The sequence below is a fragment of the Chiloscyllium plagiosum genome, chromosome 14, assembly GCF_004010195.1.
Source record: "Chiloscyllium plagiosum isolate BGI_BamShark_2017 chromosome 14, ASM401019v2, whole genome shotgun sequence".
NCBI classification, from domain to species: domain Eukaryota; kingdom Metazoa; phylum Chordata; class Chondrichthyes; order Orectolobiformes; family Hemiscylliidae; genus Chiloscyllium; species Chiloscyllium plagiosum.
This window is the reverse complement of record NC_057723.1, coordinates 38,824,926-38,835,871: the sequence shown is the minus strand read 5'-3', so window position 1 is coordinate 38,835,871 and position 10,946 is coordinate 38,824,926. Positions and strand designations below refer to the sequence as shown.

The 10,946-nt window shown below is 38.5% G+C and overlaps 1 protein-coding gene across 3 annotated transcripts in view; it reads left to right on the top strand.

Annotated features, from left to right (window-relative positions):
• Window positions 1-6,843, top strand: part of pfdn1 (prefoldin subunit 1) — a 36,129-nt gene extending 29,286 nt beyond the window's left edge. The window contains exons 4-5 of one of the 3 annotated variants that reach the window (XM_043703647.1): window positions 4,655-4,724; window positions 6,752-6,843. In XM_043703647.1, the coding sequence (XP_043559582.1) occupies window positions 4,655-4,724; window positions 6,752-6,828 (147 nt within the window). In that variant the 3' untranslated portion in view covers window positions 6,829-6,843. Of the gene's footprint in view, window positions 1-4,654; window positions 4,803-6,751 lie in introns of those variants that run through there. The other 2 variants (XM_043703649.1, XM_043703648.1) reach the window with 2 other exon arrangements.
• Window positions 6,844-10,946: the final 4,103 nt, after the last annotated feature.

The following is a 10,946-nucleotide window of genomic DNA, read 5'->3' as shown; positions in this document are numbered from 1 at the left end:
GAGGTTCACAAAATTATGAGGGGCATGGATAGGGTGAATAATCAAAATCTTTTCCCTGGGGTCAGGGAGTCCGAACTAGAGAGCATAGGTTTAGGGTGAGAGAGGAAAGATATAAAAGAGACCTAAGGGGCAATGTTTTCATGCAGAGGGTGATACGTGTATGGAATAAGCTGCCAGGGGATGTGGTGGAGGCAGGTACAATTGCAACATTTAAAAAGGCATCTGGATGGATATATGAATAGGAAGGGTTTGGAGGGATATGGGCCGGGTGCTGGCAGCTGGGACTAGATTGGGTTGGGATATCGGGTTGGCATGCACGGGTTGGACCGAAGGGTCTGTTTCCATGCTGTCCATCTCTATGACTCTGTGACTGTATAATTATCTTCCTTAATTGCAGACTCTATATGAGTAGACAGCATTGTAACTTTCCAGGTTCTACAGCAGTTACAAAATACTTATTTTCAAGTAGCACTTGTAATTGAGTGAAGTTTTGCAACCTGATAAAATTTGCTGCTTACTCTTGTGTTTAATTTGATTATAAACTTGATTTCTTGTAACTGAAATATGTGAGTTGTTAGAGTGCTATTTCTCTGTCAGTTGGCAGGGAATGTTGTCGACATGCTACTCACTAATTGAGAGGTGTTGCAATATGAAAATAGGCATGTTTTGCTACAGTATTTAAAACATCGGCAAGGCCACATCTGTAGTCCTGTGAACAGTTTGGTTCTCAAGAAGTAGTTAGAGCTGTTATGTTCTATGAAAAAAAAAGTAATTCAGAGAAGGTTCACTTCACTGATGATCTGTAATCTTATGAAGAAAAGTTGGATATGCTTGGTCTGTATATGTTGGCAATGAAACAAATTGAGAAGTTATTTTATTGGTACATATATAATTGTGAGGGGACTTGACAGGTTGGATGCTGAAAAGATGTTTTCCCTTGTGGGAGAGACTAGAATGGAGTGGAGACAGTTTAAAAATCACATGTTTCCAATTTAGGATGGTGACAAGGAGAATTTTTTTCTCACTGGATTGTGGATTTTGGAGCCCTTTCTTTCTCCGCCCCCCCTCTACCCCCCCAGAATACAGTTGAAGTAGGGTCATTGAATATTAATTGAGTAAGGCAGAGGTAGGTAGATCCTTGATAGGAAGGGAGTCTGAAGTGGGGGTTAATGGGAATGTAGAGTTGAGACCACAATCAGATTAACTATGGTCTTGTTGACTGGCAGAATAGGCTAAAGGGCAGAATGACATACTCATACTGTTAATTAGTATGTTTGTATGCTAAAGCTTTTAGTGAAAGTTTATCCTGGTCAACAGGGAGGTTCTGCATCACACCTGAAATTTTCCTGCCCAACTCCATTGCAATTAACACAAGACCTGAGAGCACAAAAGTGGCATGGACATTTTCTCAGCACTAGGTTTCACCTTTACATTGATGTTACTTAATTTTTATTTGCATCATTTAATATTTGTTGAATCAACTTGAATCAGCTAAATGTTCTGGCACATCTTGTGAATAGCGTGCAATGATGGTTACAGGAGGGTTGAGGACATTTCCCTTTCTGTGGAAAGAACAGGCATTTTTTTTTTTGTCTGAATGTTCGTGTCCAGTGTTGTAACTGCCACACTGAGACATGTTGCACTTGCCAACTCAACAGGCCCTCCCTTCTATGCATTGTAAAGAATGTTGTCTGAGATCACTCTATGGGCAGTGAGATGTTGTTGATGACTCCAAAGCCAGGTAAGGGCCCTGACAGCCAATATCCTGAGATGGATCCTTATTTGGACAGTACTAACATTCACCTTAATGATTCTCAAATTTTCTTATCTTGATTGTCCCCATTATCATTCCCCACACGATACCCCAAGATGCCAGATCCTCCTGACTTCCTTGTTGTATGACCCTGACCTTGTTCTATAACCCAATACCCCCCTTATAACTGACCGACCCTTGCTGGTTATGAGCTTTGGTGCAAAAGGCCATTTTCCTCTCCTACATTGTCACTTATTTAAACACTGAAAACTACTGCCCTCACACACAACTTCACAAAGCTGATTGATGCATGCTGTGAACCAGATGTTGTGATAGTCTCATTTGCTAGTGACTATATCTTGAAGGTAAAAAAGTATCCCACTCATGAGTATCATGGCAAACATATGAACCTGCAATAGGCTAGTGTAAAATTCAAGCTGGAAACACACCTCTGATTTTTATCGCTGCAACTGAACTCGTCATTGAGAAATCATCATTTTGTGGTCCAACATGTTAGATTGTGCCACATTTCTCAGTCTTGTGGGCTGCATAATTCCCTATCCTCCGTATGAGTGCAGAGTGATACTCTATAGTAATTCCAGTGCGTTTCATTAGAAAATAAATGACAAAATCATTAACGGGCTTGAAATGTAGCAAGCCAACAGAGTATGGATTATTGCACCAGAATTCCTGAAACACCTTGGTCTCTGTACTCGTGCCTAGCTGACTTAGTTCGAAACCAGAACTATCGGCTCAGATTAACTCCTGGAGGTGTCGCATATGGCAAAAATTCTTTGCTTGGTTAACTATCTCATTTTCTAAGTACAACACAAACATGATACATTTATATAAGCATGGGGGTGTATCTGCATTGATAACTCATCAAAGTTTTAATGTAAGTGATGAATAATGGGACACATCAATTTCATCTATTCCAGGAATGCCCAAGAGTATTCTTTTGTGAATTTTATGAACATCATTTTGTGAATCATTATTTACATTGAAAAAGTTTATTATGTGGCTTCTTTTTGAACTCATTCAAAAAACAAATCTCTTCCAGTTTAGCTTTGGTGATGTTTAGTAGTGTGGTTTAAATTTTAAACATTCTTTCCGTAAACTTGATTTGTAGTTTGAATTCACCACATCATATGGTCGAATGATGTTGTTTACAGAAGCTAGCATCCTGTCAGAGGAAATTATGTCGTGATGACAGTAAAGCTTTTCAGATTTTGGAACAGACCTGACCAGCTGAATGTATTTTTTATTTATGATCCCAGCCTAAGTGTGAGAGTGTCCAGTGATTTTGATTATTAGCTAGAACAATATTCAGCATTGTAACTAGTTGTTTCATGAGGCCAAAGTTGCTCCTATACTTAATTTGCTAGTCGTCTCCTCTCCACAATTGCAATTTATTCAGAATACAATGACTGGTGTCCTTACCTGCATCATTACAATCATATAAAACTCTTATTAGTGGCATGGGCTTCAGTGAACAAACTTTTTTAAAAGTTCTCTTGTCATGATCCAGATGAAATTACAATTTTTTTTCAAGCCAATCCAAGCTTCCGGTTATTAACTGAAAGGTCTCACACCTTAAGAGAATTATTTTACTCTGCAAGAGTTTAAAAAGAAACAAATATTACTAACTTAACACTATTTTGTAAATGTTTAAAGTTTAATGCAGAAAGTCTCAACAGACAAATCTCAACTGCAGTATACATTACAGGATCTTGATTCTTTCTCTCTTCCTGGGACCAAACCTACTTGTGCCCCAGATCTAAAGCATTTGTGATTCTGTTTCCCAGACTGTCACTTAGTCAACACAAGTTTAGAAGTTTGTGAGGATTCCACTTCCAAACTCTTCCACTAACTTTACTAGACAGATCTGACAAGTTATTGATGCATTTGGACTTTTCATTTTGAGTATAGGGCCTAGTTTCCATTTCAGCTAGTGATTCCGCATTAGGAGGAATGCCTTGACTCCTGATGGCTTCTATGTCCCTTGTTCTGGCAGATATATAATTACCTTCTCTGGGCTTTCTAGGCTGATGAACTGTTTCTTTAAAAAAAGCAACACCAACATTCCTCCCTGTAAACTATCTCCATGGCACTGGCACACCTGAAAAGTCACAGATAAAGGATTGAACAAATGATCTGTTATTTGAAATTTGATCTGAAAAGTATTTAGATACTTTAAGATCCTCTTGTGTTTGCCCTTTACTTTCAAACCTTTCTTTGTTCTGAGGCTCTCTTAACTATCTTATACTATTGTTATCAAGATAACTGTCAACATTTTTTCTCTATCAAGGAAAGGTGTAAGGTGTATCTTTTGTTTAGTGTTCTTCTCACATATTACACTGAGCTTATTAAATAAACCCAGGGTATATTTGGAATTAGATTTGCTCTATGCCTTATTAACTGACCTCTAACACAGGATATTTTTCTACTTGTCTTGTAGTTATAAATTAAATGCCTAACTCAGTCATTTTCCTATAATATATGAATTATAAAATTCCTAGAATTGTTAGTCTCATAAACCTTTTCTTGACCTCATTCCACCATACCCCAATAATCTTTTAGTTCAGAAGCAAGCAGCCTGTTTTTGTTTTTTTGCTAGCCCATCCTTTTGCTCTTCCCTCAGCATCTACAATGCAGCCATTGTAGTTCAACATTTGGGAGTTTTTTTTTTGCATTCCCGTGCTTTTAGCTGTTTTCAAATACCTGACAAATTCTCTCCACGTTTTTGTCCTCCCATCCCTTTCTATCCGATGACTTTTTATTGTGTCCATAAAAGTACTTTGAGGAGTGCCATAAGAATGCATTCTTAATATTATTTATAATTATAATCAGTCTTCACTCTTGGTATTCTTACATTGAGCAAGTGTAACATCTCTCTTCAAGGAAGAAAGGAGACCTACAACTCAAGACCACTTACCCCATCATTGGAAAATTGCTGGAATCCATAATGAAGGTAGTAGTTGCAGGATATTTAGAAAATCATAATAAAAAAAAGCAGAGCCAACATGATTTTTAATAAAAGGAAATAATGTTTGAAAAAAATTATTAACGGTCATTGAAATGTAACAAACTAGTCAGATAAAGTGGAGCCAGCAAATGTATTTGGATTTACGAAAGACATTAAGTAAGGTGTCACATCAAAGATTACTACACAAGATCTTGTGTTGCTGGGGATGATATATTAGCATGGATAGAGCATTGGCTCACTATAGGAAATGGAAGGTATAAATAAGTAATTCAGGTTGGCGAACAGAAGCTAATTATCATCTGGGCTGGCACTTCAACTATTTACATATTTTATAAATGATGCAAATGATTTAAATGAAAGGACTGAATCCATCGAAGCCAGATTTGCTGACAATATAATGGAAGGAAAGCAAGTTATATGGAGGACACAATTTGCAAATTGATATGGATAGGTCAAGTAGGCAAGAAAATATTTGGCAGTGTAGTGATAGAACGACATCAGCTAGGCAGACCTCAGAATGAATTTCCTGACTGGGGCTGTTAACGTGGTCCAATCAGGTAGTCCTGGCTGACAAATATAAATAGGAGTGTCGCGTTTGCACTCCCTTTTTGATTTCCTGAAAAACCTTCTCCTCTGTTTTTGGCTGCACTTCAGTCCCACGCTCCTGATCTTTGGGCACCCGGTACGGAGGAAGGAGGGCAGGTCTGAAGACCTCCTCGTGGGTCTGCTCCTGGGCCTGGCCAAACTGGCCATCAACAGGTCCAGGCAGCGGGCCGTGGAGGGGGTCGTTAGGGCCGACTGCCTGCCCCTCTTCCGCGGTTATGTTAGAGCCCGGGTGTCCTTGGAGAAGGAGCACGGGGTGTCGACCAACACCCTGGAGTTGTTCAGGGAGAGGTGGGCGCCGCAGGGAGTGGAGTGCATCATTTCTCCCTCCAACTCTATTTTGATTTAGTCCCTATCCTCCCCTTCACTGTTTTGATCACACAGCACCGTCCCTTGCTGTGAAGGGCAGTGTTTGTCACCGGCCACCCGGGTGTTTTCCTGTCTTCCTGGTGGTGGAAATCGAATAAAGATTCGTGCACTTTGTGTCTTCCACTGTGTCTCCCACCTGCACACACACACCTTGGGTGCTGGGGATAAAATAAGCACTACCACAGTTAGGTGGTAGTGTGGGGGTTAAAAAAAAAGAAAAAAAAAGATAAATAGGAGTGTCGGAGATTTTGTTCACGCTAGGAGCTGTCTCCGAGCTAGCTGGGTCAGTGTCATGTACTATGCGTGTGCAAGTAAATGGTGAATTGGTGACTGGATATTGGCCTTCATAGAATTACTTCAGGCAGTTAGAATATAATGTGGGGAAATGTGAGTTTGTCCAGTTTTGTGGTGGATTTGAAAAGCCAAATTTTAATTGAATGGGGAGAGATTGCAGAATGCTACAGAGGGATCTGGATCTCCTTGTCATGAATTGCAAAACATCAGCAATACAGGCCAGCAAATATTTGAGAAAAAGTAGACTGCTGACCATTTCTCACCAGGAGGAATGTGGGGGAAATGCCCGTATAACTAAGTAGGGAGTTCTTGTTACAACTGTACAGTGCATTGATATGAGTGTGCACTTTTTGGTCTCCTTACTTAAAGGTGGATATATTTGCACTAGAAGTAGTTCAAATAATGTTAACTAGATTGACCCCTGGAATAAAGTTGTTGCTTTATGCAAAACTCATGAGACGCATTGTCCAAATGCTTTGTCTTTGTAAAATTTCAATTACTGAGAGTACAGATCAATAGATAAGCATTCAACAGCTAGAATACAGAGCTAATTTCTTTCAGATTTTAGTTTTGTCAAGTTAGAAGACATGTCTCTCTCTTGGGGGCGGAGGGGAGGTGGGAGCGGAAATCGAGTGCTTGCAGTTAAATGCTCCGTAAAGAAAATGCACCTACAAGAAATGGTTTTCTATACTAACGAGCTTTATTTACTTCACAATTTTTGTTTCTTAAAATGGGCATAAAATTAGTGGGAACTCACCATGACATGAAGGTGCGAAGACCGCTTCAAGGAGGAAATCTTCAATTACAAGCTTGCACATTTTGACTTGCCGACTGTAGTTCTTTAAACAACACCCTTAAAAGGACCACAATGAGACAGGAATAACAACAAAAAAAGGACATGGAAGCAAAAGGGGAAAAACTACAAGGGAAGAGAAGCCAAACCAGTGAAAGAAATAAACACTGCATTGTACTCTACTTCTAAACAAAAACATAAGCCCATTGAAAGAAAAATGAAAGACAAGCATTTATTTGAGGTCTGAGTGGCCAACTGTACATTTCCTGAATTAGTTATTCAAATGTTGTATACTGTTTTACTTAATGGATCAAGTGATAGATGATATCTAAGATAGCTCTGAAACTCTTGTTGCCATTGTGCAATGAGGCACTTCGCACAATTAATACATCTGATCTTTCCTTGGATATCAGAAAGATCAAATAAAAATCTGAAAGATTATTCAAAGACCAGCACAATATCATAATTAACTTTGGGATTAACAGACTCCAACTCCTGATATACATACAGCAATCCCAAAGAGTCACATGGTGTCAAGTCAAAGAGCGTAAGTGTTTTATTTTCCAAAGAGAAAATGTCAGAGAAGGGAATTGAGTTGGTTATTGTCTCTACACTAATTAAAACTTTTAGGATAGATCTTTTGGGATGGGACAAAAGCTCTTCTATCTTATTACTCTACTCAAGTATAGAGCCATAGTAGGAGGTTAACAAAAGTTATGTTATTTTGGTGCAGCCAACACAACTGCCATGGTCACCAAATTACATAAAACCAAGCAAATCTAAACAGAGCTGTCACACCTATCCAAAAGCTGTCCAGCTATTCTGGTGTAATGCAAATAGCACCAAGGTGGAAATCTGTTACCAAAGGCCAAAACAGATTCCAAAACAAAACACAGGTAATGAATGCGTCAATACAATGTCAAAGTACTCACAGCAAGGAAAGCCTTAAGATAGCTAAACACAGAAGCACATGTTCTTAGTCAACCAAGCAAAATGCAAATTTCAGAAGAATTACCAGTCTTTTAATATTGTTAACCTTGCACTATGATGGTTTAAAGCAATCAGAAAATTATATTGCCATTAATATCATATGTTCTGAAAAGGCAGATTAACACATTGAAAGCTTAAACTGATTAGGACATTTTGCAACATGTTACCTGTACAATCTAAAAGACATGTATCTGAGCAAGTGGTGCTCCATGGTAAATCCTATGTAAGACTGGTTAATATCATATAATGAACCACCGGTTTTATTCAAAGGCATGATCACACTGGCTCACCAAAATCTTCTACGTGGTAGATTCCACCTGTCCAGCCGTGGTAGGACTACAGGCTGTTCCGCTATAACATCTGCTTTGTTAACATGAGTTTGGTATAACATGATTGACGAATTGGGAACACTGTTTATAAAGCGCAAACTTTTAAAACGTGATGGCATCGCCAACACTTTAAGCCCTGTTTCAAGAGCAGATTTTTCTATAACATGGTTGCACAAGAACGTAACCATTGCATTATAGAAGAACTATCTGTACCATTATACAATATACCAGACCTTGGTGTAGTCACAATTCATGAGATTAAAATTACACCTATTGTGATGTAACCGACTGCTTATAATACAATTGAATTAGTTGAGGACTTCTCAAGGTTGATTTGTTACATTTTGTCCAGAACCAATATGAATAGTTGAAACTGGCAGCTACTGAAGATTAGAATGACAGGAGATGCAAAAGACCATTATCTATGGATAGCTTGACAGTATTAATGAAATGCTTGATAAGATTCATTCATATTGGCCATACAGAGTAACTTTGTATATCATGACGCCATTTAGCAGCAAAGTGTTTTTGCTTTGGAATAGAAAAGTGTTGGAGAAACTCAGCAAATGTGGTAGCATCTGAAGAAAAATCATACTGGACTTGAAATGTTAATTTTCCACAGATAATGCCAGATCTGCTGAATTTCTCCTATATTCTGTCTATGTTTCAGATACCCAATGTCCACAGTACTTTGCACTCATTTCAGTAAATATATCAAGCAATGCCTGAAGTTGATATGGCTTTATTGAATATATATCCATTAAAGATTAATTTGAAAAATGTTTGCTGTTTTTTCTCCAGTTTTTGAATTTTAAGGTCAAAAAGGAAGTTGTAACCTACTGTTACTTCAATTGTTAAAACATTGATTTAGCTGAAATTATTACATTACTTATAGCATAGAGGTACTAGGGAATTTACATCTTTATAAATTAAGTGCTGCAAAAGTTTAAAGTTTTTGTGAATTAGCATGTCAGTTTACAGACTTCCACTTCTGATCAAATTTCAATAACACAGTGTGCACTGAATAACATGACAATTGTGATTGTAATCATCGATTTATTTCACGTTTTAGGAGATTTTTAAAGCTTTTCTTTTAAATCCAACCGATCCATAGTTATTTGGAGTAAAAGCACAGTTTCTAATATCTGGGAAATTTTAAATCTTAATGTGCTTAAATTCTTTTTAATCTAATTCTATGATTTACCCATGATAAGAGTCTGTGTTATGTAACATTGCAAATGCTGTTTTCTAGTGCTGGGCTTCCTTAGTTTAATGCTTAAGTCACTGTCTAAAACTGTAATATTTGAAGAGTGCAGCAAGTGATTAGTAGGGCTCCTCATAAAGTGGCTGGTTCAGTTCGCATGATCTTTTCTGTACGAAGCTATGCTGAGCACTTAATTTGGCAGACGTGTGCAGAGTGAATGACTAAAAATAATCTCCTTTGCGGGGGCTTTAGCCTGGTGGTGGTTACTGATGTAATGCATTGAATGTAGTTCTTTGCAAAAGGGCAGAGGGGAACTCACATTTCTGGTAGGAGTGGCATTTCTTTTAAATTGCTGACGCATTCAGCTGTTTGTATCCGTCTCTTCCAAAAGCTTGGACCCAGAATCTTTTCTCCCAATGATTCCTTTCTGAAGTGGACAAAGCTACCTCTGTATTTGTTTGGACAATTTGCAAATTTTACACAAAGCATTAGTACTTGTGCAAAGTTCTTTTTTTTTGTTTGAGCCTTCTACTGATTATCTGAAATACGAGGCACAATTGTGCCTAATACTTTGGAACAGTAAAGTCTTTTTCTGATAGAATGTAATGCCTTTTAGGTTGTACAGGCATTGGTATTGTGATTCTTTTTGTGACAACCTAAAATTGTCATTAGCTTCACTAACCTCCTCACCACCCCCAATGCTACCATCAGACTGAGATGAAATAGGAAACATTTTTTTCCTGTGGTCTAAATTTTCCTCTAGCAGAACAGATGAGATGTGGAATAGTGCAGAGTCATTGCCACTAGTATTTCCTACTAATCCTATCTCGGGTAGATTTTTGTTTTCTTCCCCTGAAGAATCTAAGGTAACAAGCTAAATTAATTTTAACAACACAAACAGAAATTGCTGGAAAAAAACTCAGCAGGTCCAGCAGTACCTGTGGAAAGAAAGCAGAGTTAAACTTTCAGGTCCCGTAACCCTTCCTGAAGAAGATCTATATTCTTCCAGATCTGTTGAGTTTTTCCATCCATTTGTTTGTTTTTGATTTCCTGGATCTGCTGTTTTAGTTTTTTATAAATTAATTTTTAAGCAGAGCAAACAAAACATGGGGGCTGCCAGTCAAATTTGTCCCAAAATGCCTGGGGAGGGAAAGATGTCATGCGAGTGTCAAATTAAAGAATTCACCCCCATACATGGAATCAGCAGAATCTCTGAGGTACTGCTTCTCCATTCACAGATTGCTCCTCTCTGTACAAACATAGGAGAACAGCAGACCTTGATTGGAGGAGCAACGAGGTGAGTGGTGGTAGTACGTAAGTCAGAGCCAGCAATTGCCAGGGCCCAGGCTGTCTGAATCAGGAGTTGCTAGGCTGCAGTGCGGGAAGGGAAAAGGAAACTTGAAATTGAGGGTCGTGTAGAAAAGTGGGAGACTGGCAGGTAGAATAAAGAGAAATAATGTTGGAAATGGATGCAGATAGACCAGTTAGAACTGGTCCATCTCGGTCTCTGCAGTATCTGCTCCCAGGAGGAGCAATTCCACTCCAGGACATGCCAGAATGTCCTTCTATTTCAGGGACCACAATTTTCCCTCCCACATGATCAATAATACCCTCCTGCACAATCG